Raw genomic sequence first — 15,327 nt, forward strand, 5'->3', positions numbered from 1 at the left:
ACACACACACACACACACACACACGCCAGTCTGGGGGCGGCTCGGAGCTCCGTGAACAAACAGCAGATCGATCCACTTACCGTTCAGTGGCGGCTGAGAGGCTCTTTGTTACACGTGCACTTCCTGAGTCTGTGTGTGTGCTGTGGTAAACCAGGAAGTCTGTCCCGTCTCAGGCAGCTCCCCCTTTATAGGAATTCATGAGCGCAATGATCCAGCCCACATTTATTTCACAACAAGCTAAAGTTTACAGAGAGTGACCTTTGCTTCTGCAGTCACATGACAGGAGCCACTGGTCTTTACAGAGCGGAAACCTGTGCCGGCATCATCACCTTCAGCCTGAAAACATAAAAGTGAACTTAAAACACCATTTGAGTCCTCAGTAACTCTCAAAGATCGCTTTAATGTTGATGGGGAAAAAAACAAAAACTGAAACCAGCAAGTCAAATGTGATGCTTTAAAAGCCATTCGAAGCACAATACTGTCTTTAATGTTACAAATGCAAATAAAATCTGTGCCAAATACAGGAAACAGGAAAGGGCTCAGGTAGAGTAAGTACACTGGACACAAAGGAAAACTCCACAGAAACAGGGTTGGGCCCTGTTTTTACATTCCATGAAGTGCATTTTGATGCGAGTTCAAAGCTTTTTAACCTTTTAACCCCCACCTACACAAGCAAATATTCTCATTATTGTAGGCTGTGAGAAGTTTAGATCTGGGTAAAGCCGAACAGGAGAAAATGCACTGTGTTAAAGTGGGGGTGAAGACGTTAATGACATTTAAAGGTGCGCTATGTAACTTTGAATGTGAAGAAAAAAAGACTTGATATTTGCGTGTATTTGACCTTTTAGTGACGCGGTGGCTTTATGGGTGCAGGATGGCGCCTTCGCTTTCCCTGGCAGTGGCCTCTATGACGCTCCAGAATCAATTGTTTTGGGGTTTCTGGTCCGTTTCTGGTACAAACCCCTACAAACATTTGATCCTGGAGCGTCATAGAGGCCACTGTGAGGGAAACGATAGCGCCATGCTGCACCCATAACGCCACCAAGACATTACAAGGTCAAATGTAATGACTAAAATGTTGCATAGCGCACCTTGAAGGGCTTCATTTTGGCACAATTAATCAAATAACTTTTACTACTTATCAATGCCCTGCAAAGACTCTATATCCACAGAATATTTCACAATGTTTTCATAAATAATCAAGTTAAAACTACATGTAAGTTTAGATTTGAAGTTTGTATTCACGTCTATGTAATTTGGTTTAATCTGCGGCGTGAAGCTTTTGTTACAGACTGACTCACAGTGGAAAGAGAAAATATGTTTCACACAAGAAAAAGTACAGACACTTCAGAATATTATGAGAAGCTAGAAGTACTTTGCGATATAACTACGCCAAAAGAGAACAGTTGTTTCAAACTGTTCCTCCAGCACATGGTGGTCACCGAGAGAATGCAGCCCAACAAATAAATAAACCCATGTCAAAAAGTTTAACTGAGCATTAAGGAGAAGTCTGTCCAAGGTCATCCTTCACAAAGAGGAGGTCCCTATGGTAGACGTAGTAGTAGTAGTAGTACATGTGCATCTACCCCTGTGTCCAGTAGGCCTGTCACAATAACAGAATTCTAAGTTCGATATATTAAGCCACAAAAATATTGCGATAAACGATAATGAAGAACCTTTTAATTCTACAGAAACAAACTCTAAAGTAAACTATAACTATACTACTATACTCTAAACTATAAACATGAAATACAATGAAACATAACCTACTCAGGATGAAAAATAAAGCATTACAATAGAAAAATGGGGAAGAAATGCAAATAAATGTTCAGACGATAAATATTGAGCCCAAACATGTAAAGTTTATCTGTCATTTATTGAACGATAAGTGGACATTTGCTCGTGTGCTGAGGTCATCTGAGCCTCAGTGGTCTGGGACAGCCCAATTCACACAACTTTTACTGCAAAGCGTGCGTCCAATAGTGGAATAATACATTTAACCAGAGATTCACAAAATGAAAGTCACATCAGTATTCAAACTGCCACATGTCTTAGTCACTTCTCATTTTGATTTAGCTGTTCTTTTTTTAAGTCATAGAAAATTACTAGACACAGTCCTAGTTTTAGTCATCATTGTCTAATTTTGTAAACAAATGATATTTGGCAGAAAAACACAGATGAGAGCACATCAATGATGGCCTCTTGTTGACTGCGTCGTGGCTAAAGCGGCTTAAACACATTCTCAGCGAGAGAAAAGGCTTAGGGCCCACCTTGTGTTTCAACACGCAGACTACGGCGTAACCTTTTCCACCGAGGAGGGCGCGATGTGAGATCCTGCAGCTCCAGACCTGTGGCACTGAGTGGGCTGGACAGACTCCCGTGGCCAGTGGTGATGTTAGATAGAACAACCCTTTTCCTCCAACCGGACTCTTTCCGAGGCCGGGAAAGGGAGGGAGAGTTGGTGAACACGTGCTTTTGTTTGGATCATGTTTCGGCAATGGTGGGATAAACAAAGTGTTTAGTTTGACCTGATAGAGCTTAGAAAAGCCTAGAATGCTACAGGAAGAACATGGAGGCAGCGTGATGTAAATGAGGAAGAGATGTGAGGCCGCCATACTGTAGGAGAGCAGAACTCTGTGCTGTTTGTAATAAACCACGTCTCAGTCGACCTCTTGTTTGTATAAGCGACTCCCTCTAGAGGCGCAGTCACATAGTGCAACAGCTGTGCACAGGCCGGAGGACTGTCGTGTTTGGAGCAATGCTGTCCTTATGCCAGGCAGAAGATCTGGCCCTTACGACACCTTTCCACATGGCACACGTGTCCCACACGCCTGTATGTACCTGGCCTCAGCAGTGGAAAAGGCACTGGGCTGTGTCGTCACCTTTAGTGTCTTAACAAGCCCAACTGTCCACACCTCATGTCATCGAACTGGTGTGGAGTCAGGAAACATGATATTTGTCTCTCATAATAAAACACCCTCTCGCCTTTTACAAACAGTGCAGCTCTAAATAGGCCTTACATGTAAAAAAAAAACAATAAGCCCACGGTACATGAGTATTTTGCAAATGAACAAATGAGGAGCGCCTCTGTTTAGAAAATATTCATTAGTCATACCATGTGTATTTTGTGAGCAGTGCCATCCCCAAGCCCTGGTTTATTCCTCAGCCTGGCCTTTACTGCAGTTCTGCAGGAGACTTAACCTATTTCCAATCACTTCGCCCTGACGAAGAGACGGTAAACTCTGCTGCCTCAGGCGGCCGGTTGGATTTTACCGTTGGAACAACAGACTGTTGCTTTGTAGCAGCAGAGCTCATGTGGATGTTTTTGCCTCTTGCTGCTCTGTAAAGGAGGGGTAAAGCTGTGGTTCGAGGAGCTTGGTGTAAATGAAGGAACAACGAATAGGGGAAAAAACAAAGCAGGCGCCATGGCACTTGGAACAGTTTTCAAAGATTAATGATTGACTCGAAACACAAGTCCAGCTATGGTTTGATAAGAGATCAACATTGTATCATGGTAGAAAGCTCTAAAAAGTCTAGTTTGCATAATACCCCTTGAATTCACTCAAGCACAAACACAACTCTGTCCCGTGACACGAGAACTGAAGCTAAAAGAAAACGTAATTGTTCAAGTCCTTTGTTTCTTGCTGAGCAGCTTCCACACGAGGCAGGACGACGGGGTGTCATGCAGGAGACAGGCACGACAATCTAGCCCTAGATCTAAAAGTGTTTCATGTGTCTTTTTGTTGTGGGTGGGATGGCTGCTTTGGAATTCAAAACATGTCCCGTAAAACCAGCCTGACCGGTAGCAGCAGTGTGTCCAGCGGCCCGGCGTCTCTACTCCAGCTCAGAGTCCGACTGAGACGTGGCCTTGGCGCGCTTTTTCCCACGCTGTTTCCGGTGCTTCTTCTTCTTCTTCTTCTTGGACGTACTCTGAAAGAGGGAAGAATGATGACTTACGGCCTCAAGAGCGTCCAGCTGAATGAACTCGTATGTAAACAAAACGGCTAATGCTACAACAGTAAGCTAATAAGATGCTAACGTTACATGAAACTTTCTTCACACCAGACATAGATTACAGCCCTGAAGTTCCTAATTCCTGTTCCCTGTACCTACACATGGAACTGGAATCTTAAGTGTTACTGCTGGAGCCCTTACGGTCAACAATCGGTCGTCGGTAAGAAAACACCCCCATTGGGTCTCAAACTGTGGTATATGGGCCTCTTCAGGTGCTCATGTGTCATTTACATTTTGATCACTGCTCATCAGAGGTGGGAGACTCGAGCGTTTAATATGCTTTTTCGGCTTCAGACGGAGCGAGTCTAACCAGCGTGAAAAGGCAGGAGGAAATACGACGCGTTTCTTTGGATCCAATAAAAGTTTTCTACAGTGAGAATGTGTTAAGGACAGAAAACGTTTGAAACAATGGGCTGAAGCTCCGGCGCAGACAGGAGCCTCCAGAACGACGATGCGTAAGAGCTGGATCATGACAGAAATCTGGGGGGGTTTCGGTGTTTTAAGGCGTTTTCTCGACTGTTTACAGCATTTGGAGGTTATTTTCTGCATCCACACAGAGCCCAGTGACAGCCGGACTGTGCGGAATCTACTTTGAGCAGGGGCGAATCCGAGTATACAGGGGCTGGGGCGCTACAGGGGAACCACTGACAGAAAAACTGCCAGAAACTAACTAAAATTTTTTTTTAATATTTATCTTTCAGACTGCAGGGAAAAGCAGGTCATGTTTAAAAGACTCCGTATTATTATTTTTTTAAGTAGGCCCCTTCCTTAAAATGCTGTCCCAGTAATTTTGTACATGGACTGGGGCATTTAAAATATATATATTTAAATTTTTTGTAGTGATTTGAATATTAATTAGACTTCAAAGCAGCACTAAGTAACGTGTTTACCTTAATAAATCCTTTTCGTAGTCCCTGTGGGGGTAATGCAAGTGTTTATGGGATGATTGGAGGGTCTTTCATCTCTCCGGAGCCACCAATACACACTAGTGGAATCACGAAGAAGAAGCTAACATGCTAACGGGCAAAGCTAACTGCGGGCTAACCTCACTTTAAACAGTATTTACAGCCAGGTTTGAGTGAAAAAAAAAAATTCCATTGTATAATTGGATGTACAATATCCCTCTCTCCCTTCGCCTTTCCTGTCAGCGTCGTATTTACTCTCCAAGACAATTAATAAGTTAAAAAATCATAACTTGCTACTACACCTGCAGTTGCGCTTATGGCCTCTCGGGGGAAGAGTTACTTAGTACTGCTTTAAATCCAAATCCATTCAATTTTAATAAGTTTGATTTTAGCCTAAATTTTCAACATCGCTAAATCTTGAGAAAGCACTTAATATTTTGGTAAATGGTAAATGGTCTCAACTTATATAGCGCTTTTCCACCTACATTAGGCACTCAAAGCGCTTTACAGCAAGGATCCACTCACCCATTCATACTCTCATTCATACACCAATGTGCGCAGACACTGGGGGCAATGTGGGTGAAGTGTCTTGCCCAAGGACACAACGACAATGTGCACTTTCAGTTTAATCCACAGTGATTAAACTGTGTTTAATCACTGTGGATTAAACACAGTTTGAAAGAAGAATTAGGCTTAACGCTGACTTGAGGTGACTTGCCGGCTAAAGAAAGACTTGACTTGACACCATGACCGATTGACTTGGACTTGCTTGGGACTTGGACCTTCACGACTTGGACTTGACTCCAGACTTGCATTTAGAGCCTTACTCCCACCTCTGCAGCTCGTTTCATTTAAGCTTCAATAATTCATTCAGGTTAGGTGTTTTATTTTTATTTAGACATGCTTTACAATTTAGTTGTTTTTCTTTAATAAAATCTAATCCAGTTTAGGATGATCTTAGTCCTTTTCTGGCCTGGTTTGTCCTGGTTTGACCTTTATCTAGAGGCCTAATCCACCCAGATATCGGTTCCTCTGGTGACTCCCTCTCAAACAGTAGTAGTAGTGGGGATATCTTGAGGGTTAAAGGAGTAAACAGTTAAAGCCACCGCCATTTCGCAGTGGTGCAAACATTTCTCAATATTCAACTGTACTTTCACATCCCACATCCGCCAAATTTCAAATCCGCAAAATCATCCTGCTCAGCTGCTCGGTGAAATGTTGCGCCATGTTAACAGAACTACAGTAGTGTCGAAATAACGTTTTTCACCTAATCTCAGTGAGATTTCATTCCCTCAATGTGTGAAATCATCAAGTTGATCAAGATAATGGTCCAGTCGACTGAACACACAACAGAAAGTCAGTCTTGTCTGTCCGGATGAGACATTTTTAGCTGCATCTGCTCAAAGCTTGGTCACTAAGCAGCGCTGAACACTTTCCCCATATGTCCTGACGATACAGAAGAGGCGGCTGTGATTAGGAATGAGGAACTTACCGAGATTTTGTCACTTTGGTCACTACTTTTCTTCTTCTTGGATTCAGCCTGTGAAAACGGAGTGCTCTCGTGAACCACAGCGTGACGGTGACACACAAACATCTGATATTTCCTTCAGGTCAATGTGCTTTGATAACTGCGCTCTGACCATCAGTATTTAAAGTGATAGTCTGTAAGTTTAAATGTTTTACAAATGTAACGGACTGCGTGTGATTGAGCGCCTGGGTCTGAAATCTGGCCTAAACAATGTTTTTTCTGAAGTCTCTCCCTTGGCTGATCTCAGACACTCAGCAGAATCCACGGGCTGTGACTTTGACCAATGACATGAGCTCCCCTGTGAGGCGGCCTGTCAGGTCCAATCAGGAGGGGAGGGGGAGGGAGCTTGATTTACTCTTTTGAAAGTTTGTTCTCGCTTTCTGGTCCAATCTGGAAAGGTTAGGAGGGTAGGATTTTTACTGTTTACGTTCAAATTTCACGCTCACTTTGCAATCCTACAGACTATCACTTTAACAACACGGGCACTTTATGTCCACCTGCCGTGAAAATATACTGAGGCCAACTCCAGCATGAATAAATCCATTATTAAAGCTGGGGTACCCGATTTTTAGTTTTGGCCCGTGTTAAAGTGAAACAGGAGGGACCGCCCCCAAAAATAAATGGCCGTAATTTAGATTCTACTTCTATCTTGCATCGCTCAATAAACAACAGGGCGAGGACGATCCACTTTGGTCACAATCAGAGACGGAATGAGGTTTTGGTTTCGTTGTCTGTTACAACATCATAACCTTCTCTTTGGGAGCGAGCGGGATTCTTCAGGAAAATGTTTGTCGTATTGAACTTTTGGCCTGACCTCCTTGGTCCAGGAGAGGTCCATAAGACACACACGAGCCTAGACTAGAGCTTACCTTACTGTCAGCACCAGAGTCCTCTTCTGAAGAAAGCCTTTTTCTTTTCCTCTTCCTTTTCACAGGTTTTTCCTCCTTTAAAAATATTATAAAATGTTGAATTCTTTAAAAAAAAAAAAAAAAAAAAACTTCGGGGAAATATACTCATGTCGTCTAAAGACACACCTGCTCTTCAGACTCGGACGATGAACTGCTGAAGGAATCAGAAGGCGACGAGGAGGAGGATGGGGAGCGCTTGAACACAACAACAAAAGCAGGACTTGTCAGATGTGAGCATGACGTCAACAGACCGACACCTCCACCACGCTGAGGAGACTACTACAGATGGATATCAACACCAGTCGTACACTAAACCACTCAGCACCGGAGATCCACCCAGAGATCTCTATACTGGCCGCTAGAGGAGGCCGTTTAGTTGGGTTCTTATTATTGATTCAAAATGAAACTATTTAGAGGAAATTAAAGGCTGCGCGGCTGTAGGGATTTGTGATCTACATGCAAGGGTTGGGCATGCACTAAACATGTCCTCAGGTCATACGTGTAACTGCAGCTTCTATATTAAGCTTGTGCATGACGGCACTTCAGACCCGAAGTAACAACTTTTTGAGTGATTTCAGAGGCAGTTGTGGTGAACAGGTCTGGGCTCATTCTACACATTAGGACATGGCTGGAACATGTAGGGGGAGGAAAATAGAATGAGCCCCGACCTATTCCCCTCAACTGCCTCTAAAATCCTGCACTGTCACTCGAAAAGGTGTTACTAAGGGTCTGAATTGCCGTCATGCATGAGCTTAAAGAGGGGGTATTCTGCTTTTTTCAGTCACACAGCACCAGTCTATAGCACACTACAATGATGACAAACCTTCTGTTGGTCTGTAAATGCAGTAAATTAGAATAACTGCCTTGTATAAAATGTCTCTCTCAAAATGGCTGTAGTAAATGTCTTGAAATAGGCCTCTGTCTCTTTAAGAACCTCTGAGCCTTTCCGACACGCCCCCTCGACACGCTGTCTGTGGCATCAGTGGGGAGGGGGTTCTGCTGAGGAGCAGTGGTTGGTTACTCGGCTGGTGACGAAAGCTCGGAGGCGTCTCCAGGAGGTGGGGGCGTTCCTAGGAGGACTCAGGCAAACCTATCCCTAAAATGGCCGCCATCAGAGTTTTTACAGATTACTCAAAAATACGTGAATGTGCCAAGGCAACACTTCAGCCATGTTTTTAAAGAGGGAATGACAGAATAACATGATGTAAAGCTTGAAAAAGTCCATTTTGCATAATACCCCCCCTTTAATATAGAACCTGCAGTTACACGTATGACCTGAGGTGGCAGTAGTGAGTATAAAATGGCCAACTTGCATCTAACCCCTTTAAAATGTGAAACTAATATATGATCTAAACTCATTACATGCAAAGTGACATATGTCAAGCCTGTGATAATGCTGATGATTATGGCTTACCATTTTCAAAATATTTTTAGCCATAATTATCAAAATGATCACAAATAAAGGCTACATTATGTCACTTTGCATGTAATGAGTCTATTAGTTTCACAGTTTAAGTTGAATAACCGAGTTTTACCTGTACATCGGCTGCACTTGTCTATTCACCTTATTCCGGATGTTCCCGTGGGCGCCGCCATGAATTGTGCCCGCCCCTTTTCCACTATCAGTTACCATGGGACAGGAGAAGCCCAGATAAAATCACTCACTACATGAAAACAAAGGCGTTTTCCGGCCGCGCTGAGAAACGCTGCAGTGTTGACATGTCGGTGCAAATGAACATTGGACATTTTACACAAATCAATCGACTAAACATCAGATTTGAGGGGAGAATATTTTCCCTCGTTCTCCGTTTAAATGAACGGGCTTCGCTCTCGACCGGAAGTGTCAGGACAACGGAAGTGCCGAGACAAAGCAAAAAGAAGCAAAAGTGGGCGGGGCGGAATAAGGCGAATAAGCCGCAGGTGTCCACGTTGTCACCAAGTGCAGATGAACAAATGAAAATACAGGATTTTTCTCTCTGTGCGCCGCATCGTTGTATAGGCCGCAGGGTTCACAGCGTGGGGAGAAAGTAGCGGCTTATAGACATGACAGTCCTTTACTGAACTCTCCACTCGTTTGTATGAACTACCAAAGCAGTATAAGAGCCGACGTGTTGCATGGGGCGCTGTGAACTGGCTCTCACCCTGCTGCTCCGCCGCTTCTCCTTCTTCTTCTTCTAAAAGCAGAGATGAACATTATGAACAAGGAGCCAGCTGAAGTCTCAGTGGAGGGAGCACAGAGCCGTGGGTCTGCATATGGACCTACCTCTCGCTTCTCTTTGTCCCTTTGATCCGAGCCTTTCTTATCCTTATCGTTGTCCTTCTCACCAAGTATCTTCTCCCTGTTCTTTGCCAGTTCTTTCTTCCATCGCTGGAACCACGAGTAAAAATATAAATGTACATTCATAATCAGTAACAACAAGCCCAGCGTTGAACTCAAACCTCATTCATCTTGTCTTCAAAATCTGCCAAGGCCCGGGAGCCTTTCTTCTTTTTGTCCAGCTGCTCCTTTAGTTCCTCCCTGAAAGGACAGAACATGAGCCGTGGGCACAAAGGCAGAGGCTGATACTGGGGCGGGGGAGTGGGGAACCTCACCATGTGGGCCGTGGTCTGCTCAGGTAGTCCTGTATGCTGGGCCCGGAGCTCTGTGCGGGACCCCTGGCCCGGGCCGCTGCGATGGGGTTAATGTAAGCCTGTGGCAGAGCAGAGACATGGAGGACAGTTCAGAGGATGTGAGTGAGGCCTCTTCAGTCGGGTCAGTGCGGGAGTTTCACAACCACTTAAAGGTCTTAGTACCTTTACGCCCCCAATTTCTTTGTCCACTGTTTACCCCGTTTTTGCCCCAATTTGTTTCCCTGTTTCTTTTTGTTGTTGTTTTTTTACACACTTGTTGCTTATTTTGGCCACAATTTCTCCCAATTTCCACCATTTCCCCAGATTATCCCCCATTTTCCTCACATTCCCTGACATTGGAGATGAACCCGATATTGTAAATCTGCAGATCTTCCACACATTATTGTTCGGCTTTCTGACCCGGCAACAGAAAAGTGGAAGAAAATGGATGGATGTTTTAATTTAGTTTTAGTCTTCTGCTGAAAAAGACATTTACTTTTTAACCTCTTAACCAAGTGCTTTTCTCCAGTTCATTTGAAAGCTAAGACCTACAAAACTCTTCTAAATGGATCCTTTTCCTCACGTTGTCGTCACTTTTTTTTCACTTTTCTGTTGGGTTTTCATCACATTTTTGCCACATTTTCATTACTTTGTCTCACTTTGGCGTTGCTCTTTTTTGCGTTTTCGTCACACATTTTTGCCACCGTTTCGTCACGTTTTCATCGACCCTTTGTTGCGTTTTCATCCCCGTTTTTGTCGCTATTTTTTTTCAAGAAGCTTTTAGATTTGGGTAAGGTCAAACTGGAGAAAATGTGCTGGATCCAGGTGGGGGTGTAGAGACGGGTTAACTGTGCCAAAAGCAGGACAAAGAATCCTCCAGGCTGTCCTGAACGAGGACGTGACTTCTTAGTGTTTCAAAGGCTGCACATAAACTCCTGGTCATAAAACACTGTCAATCTTTAGACGGACCTTCTGTTCTTGGTATAATGCTTTGGCATAAAAATGCAACGTGATGCCTTTAATAACTTTCATGTTTGTTTAGTCTGTATTTCACATGTCATATGTTATTTCCATGTGGGCTGTCCGCTCACATGACTTCCCTGACGCCGAGGCCACTTGTGGTGCTCTGGTTCACTAAGAAAGCCCTTGATATTTCACTATTTCCTCAAATGTTAACGCAACCGACTCACAAATAGTTCATCTTTCCAAAATTGCACAACCCTCAAAAGCTCCGCCAACGCTGACTTGAAGCAGTCCCGTTTGAGCTGCGTCGTTACTTTTGAATATTTATAAAACACGACGGTATCATTTGAAAGGCCGATCTATTCTGGAGCTTGTTTTGAGTTTATGGGAGACGATGAAGCCGCCACAGTCTTTCCTGTTGATGTTTAACGCAAAATGGATGTGCCGTAGGAGTTCTATCCAGGCTGGTGTGTGGATCTGTCAGACGAGGCAGTGACATAAACGTGACCACCAAGAAAAAAGCAATGAAAACATGACAAAGAAAGCAACCAAAGAGCTGCAACTAACGATTATTTTGTCATTGATTCATCGATCGAATATGTTGACGTAGGGCTGTGCAATTAATCGAAATTCGATTACGATTTCGATTACAACAGTAAACGATTACAAAATTAGCATAATCGCAAAAAATCGATTATATATTTATTTTTTCAATTTTTTTATTTTTTTTTCAAATTTTTTTTTTTTACATTTTTTTTTCCAAATTTTTAATTTTGGGATTTTTGTCACTTATCTTTTTTCTGCTGGATTTCTGTCACTTTTTTTGCTGGATTTTTGTCATTTTTTTTGCTGGATTTTTGTTACTTTTTTTAATGGATTTTTGTATTTTTTTGCTGGATTTTTGTCTTTTTTTTTATGGATTTTTGTATTTTTTTGATGGATTTTTGTCATTTTTTTGCTGGATTTTTGTCACTTTTTTGATTGATTTTTGTCACTTTTTTGCTGGATTTTTGTAATTTTTTGCTGGATTTTTGTCATTTTTTTGATGGATTTTTGTATTTTTTTGATGAATTTTTGACACTTTTTTGATGGATTTTTGTCACTTTTTTGATGGATTTTTGTCACTTTTTTGATGGATTTTTTTTAAAGGCAACAAATAATCGTTTGAATAATCGTGATTTCAATTATGACAAAAATAATCGTGATTATTATTTTTTCAATAATCGAGCAGCCCTATGTTGACGATTAATCGATTATTGGATTTTTCACATTTTTTTCCATCACACAACGCTAAAGTGGCGCCGCTTGAGGATGTGATGGAGTAAACTTAAAGTAAATGCTTGTTGGAGGCTCTTAGCGTGAATTCTGCTTCTGATGGGATGAGACACAGACAGATGTTCATGAAATTGACAATGTACAAAACACAACATACACTTACTATGAAACACAAAGTAGGTTTCCATCAACAATACTGCATTTTCATGTCATTTTTGCTCTGTTTGAGTCTGTGTGAACCAGAAAACGATTAAACGACTAAAATAGTTGTCGACTATATCAATAATCGATTAGTTGTCGATTCATCGATAAGTTGCTTCGGCCCTAAACCAAAGCAACAAAAGCGAGGAATATGACATGATAAAAACACGGGAAAAATCAGACAAAATATGTGCCGGAGAAGCAACAATAACACGACTGAGAAGAAGTGATGAAAAATCATGACACAAGCGCGGCGACAACATGATAAAGAAAAGTTTATACCAGCTTTGTAGGTCTTGTGTCAACTCTCCAGTCAAGAAGCTTTTCGGTTTGGGTAAAGCCGAATTGGAGAAAATGCCCTCAGAGGTTAACGGAATAGGCCACCGTTTTGACATACTGAGATATGTTCTTACCTTAGCTTTGACGAGTTCTTTAGGACCTGTCTGATCTTCAGTCACGTAAACACAGCGCAGACGGCGTTAGCATTTAGCCTCTCCCTCTCTCCTCTATAGCTCCAAAACAGGTCAAGATAGAAGCTACCAAGCTCTTCCACGTTTTCCCTATTTAAATATGGTTACGTGAAGTGTTCCACTACAAAGTATAATTACACAAAATTAAACAATGTGGATTTTCTAAGCGGATAAAAGGGGGAACTATATTGTAAGGCGTAATAATACCAGGAGTAATTTGGCATCCGCACAGTAAAGTGAAGATTACTGCGCGGATTTCGAACTACTCCTGGTATTATTACGTGACTCAAGGCACGGGGGAAGATCAGACAGGTCCTAAAGAACTCGTCAAAGCTAAGGTAAGAACATATCTCAGTATGTAAAGACAGTGGCCTGTTCCTTTAAGTGATTTTGGCAATACCAGTATTGCACCCCCTAATATAGGGATACAAAAGACCTATGTTAAAGATCGATCTCCTCTATGGTTAGGAATAAGTGACCTTGTTTTTAAATGGAAAAATAAAATGGAATCAACAAATGAGATGAACAAATGAGTGGGGGGGGGTCTTGATGACTTTAGTTGTCATATTTCTGCCTTCAGCTGCTCAGAACTGGGAAAAAGCACAAGGTAATGTCTGTAGGGGGCGCTCTTAGCGGCTTTTCAAAAGGTACACTTTTTAAGCCTAAAAAAGTTGCAGTGTATTTGACCTTGTAGTGACTGATTGAACGGTCTCTGCAGGGCTCCAGCAGGGTTGCCAGGTCCGCGGAATTGGGCGGTTTTCAAAGCCATTCCGCGGGTGAAAAACACTGTTTTGCCTTGCTGTAATCAATGTCAAATTGTCTATTTCTATCTTATTTTTGATCAAAATCACTGTCTCGAAGGCAAATCCAAGGCTCTGTAAGCTGCTTTTTCCATAAGGGAGGGAGGGAGGTAGGGGCGGTTTCGGTTTTGGCTGCACAGACCTGGCAACACTTGGCTCCAGGATCAATTGTTTTGTAGGGTTTCTGGTGAGAGGCTCCGTCAGTAGAAACCTCTCAAACAGTAGATCCTTGAGCGTCCTAGAGACCACTGTGGTGAAAAGCAAAAGACCAATACTGACCACTCATATTCCGCTGGGTCACTACAAAGTGCACACATATTTAGTTTTCTGCATAATGTACCTGTCTGCTGCAGATGAGACACAAGCACAGGTCTGACTATGTGAACAGGCCTAGGCTGGTGCATGTCAGCCAGTGCTGGGTGTCAAATCTTGGACCATAAAACAAAATGATAATGCATGTGTATTCCACAAAAGACACTTCTACCGTTTTTATGAGCTGGGTAAGTTTCTTTTATGCGTTTTTTCAGGATCCACCAGGCAGAACTGTCAATTCATCAATTGAAAGCTAAGAACTATGAGAGCTGCGTCACAAGCGTCCTACTTGCGGATGCACGAACAGTAATCAGGACTGTGTTGGAGAGCATTATCCGCAATCCAGACTGGTCCATCATCCTGCTGTCTGAGGAGAGCCTCACATGTAAACACTCCGCCCGTCCCGGGACACTGGCCTTGTTCAGCTCGTAACATCTCCATGTGGGCCAAGACACGGATCATCACAATAACGCCTCTGAGGCCCCTCGATCTGACAGCACAATGAGGCTGTTTTGGAACAGCCGTAGTGCTCAGCTGTGGGGAGGCTAGCTATGCTAATGCTAATGCTAATGCTAACCAAACCCCTAGCGCAGTCCTTGCTGTGGTCAGAACAGGCTGAGGTCACTCACCACTCGATTGTCTCGCTTCCCCATCGTCAGTGTGATCCTCGCCAGGTGACGCGGGACAGGGTGTCGTGTTGTCTTCAAAGTTAGCCTGTTAGCGGCTAACCGAGGCTTCTCCAGCTGCAGCCCCCTCCCTGTGATCCGCCTGGCTCTGTGCCGCCCCCCTCCGGTCATTAACGGAGTGACAATAACATTTTCTTCTTTTCTTTTTCTTTTTCTTCTTCCTCTTCTTTTTCTTTTTCTTCTTTTTCTTTTCTTCTTCTTCTTCTTCTTCTTCTTCTTCTTCTTCTTCTTCTTCTACTTCTACTTCTTTTTCTTCCTCTTCTTCTTCTACTTCTTTTTCTTCTTCTTCTTCTTTTCTTCTTCTCCTTCTTCTTCTTCTTCTTCTTCTTCTCCTTCTTCTTCTTCTTCTTCTTCTACTTCTTTTTCTTCTTCTTCTTCTTCTTTTCTTCTTCTTCTCCTTCTTCTTCTTCTTCTTCTCCTTCTTCTCCTTCTTCTTTTTCCTTTTCATTTTCTTCTTTTCTTCTTTTTCTTCTTTTTATTTTATTGTCATTTTTATTTTTCGTCTTTTTCCGCTTTTTCTTCTTTTTCATTTTCTTCTTTTCTTCTTCTTCTTCTTCTTCTTCTTCTTCTTCTTCTTTTTATTCTTTTGCCTTTTCTTCTTCTTTTCTTCTTCTTTTTCTTCTTCTCCTTTTTCTTCTTCTCCTTCTTCTTGTTC

The 15,327-nt window shown here is 42.6% G+C and overlaps 1 protein-coding gene across 1 annotated transcript; it reads right to left on the reverse strand.

Annotated features, from left to right (window-relative positions):
• Positions 1-3,408: 3,408 nt before the first annotated feature.
• fam133b (family with sequence similarity 133 member B) lies at positions 3,409-14,738 on the reverse strand. Its single transcript, XM_079570592.1, has 9 exons — positions 14,616-14,738; positions 9,948-10,045; positions 9,795-9,873; positions 9,619-9,723; positions 9,497-9,529; positions 7,482-7,550; positions 7,317-7,391; positions 6,412-6,459; positions 3,409-3,930 (listed from the first exon to the last, which is right to left on the reverse strand). Exons 1-9 carry the CDS (start codon positions 14,637-14,639, stop codon positions 3,835-3,837), a joined length of 627 nt encoding a protein of 208 aa, XP_079426718.1. The 5' UTR covers positions 14,640-14,738; the 3' UTR covers positions 3,409-3,834.
• Between the last annotated feature and the right edge of the window lie 589 nt (positions 14,739-15,327).

The sequence above is a fragment of the Gobius niger genome, assembly GCF_951799975.1.
Source record: "Gobius niger genome assembly, chromosome: 14".
Lineage (NCBI taxonomy): Eukaryota > Metazoa > Chordata > Actinopteri > Gobiiformes > Gobiidae > Gobius > Gobius niger.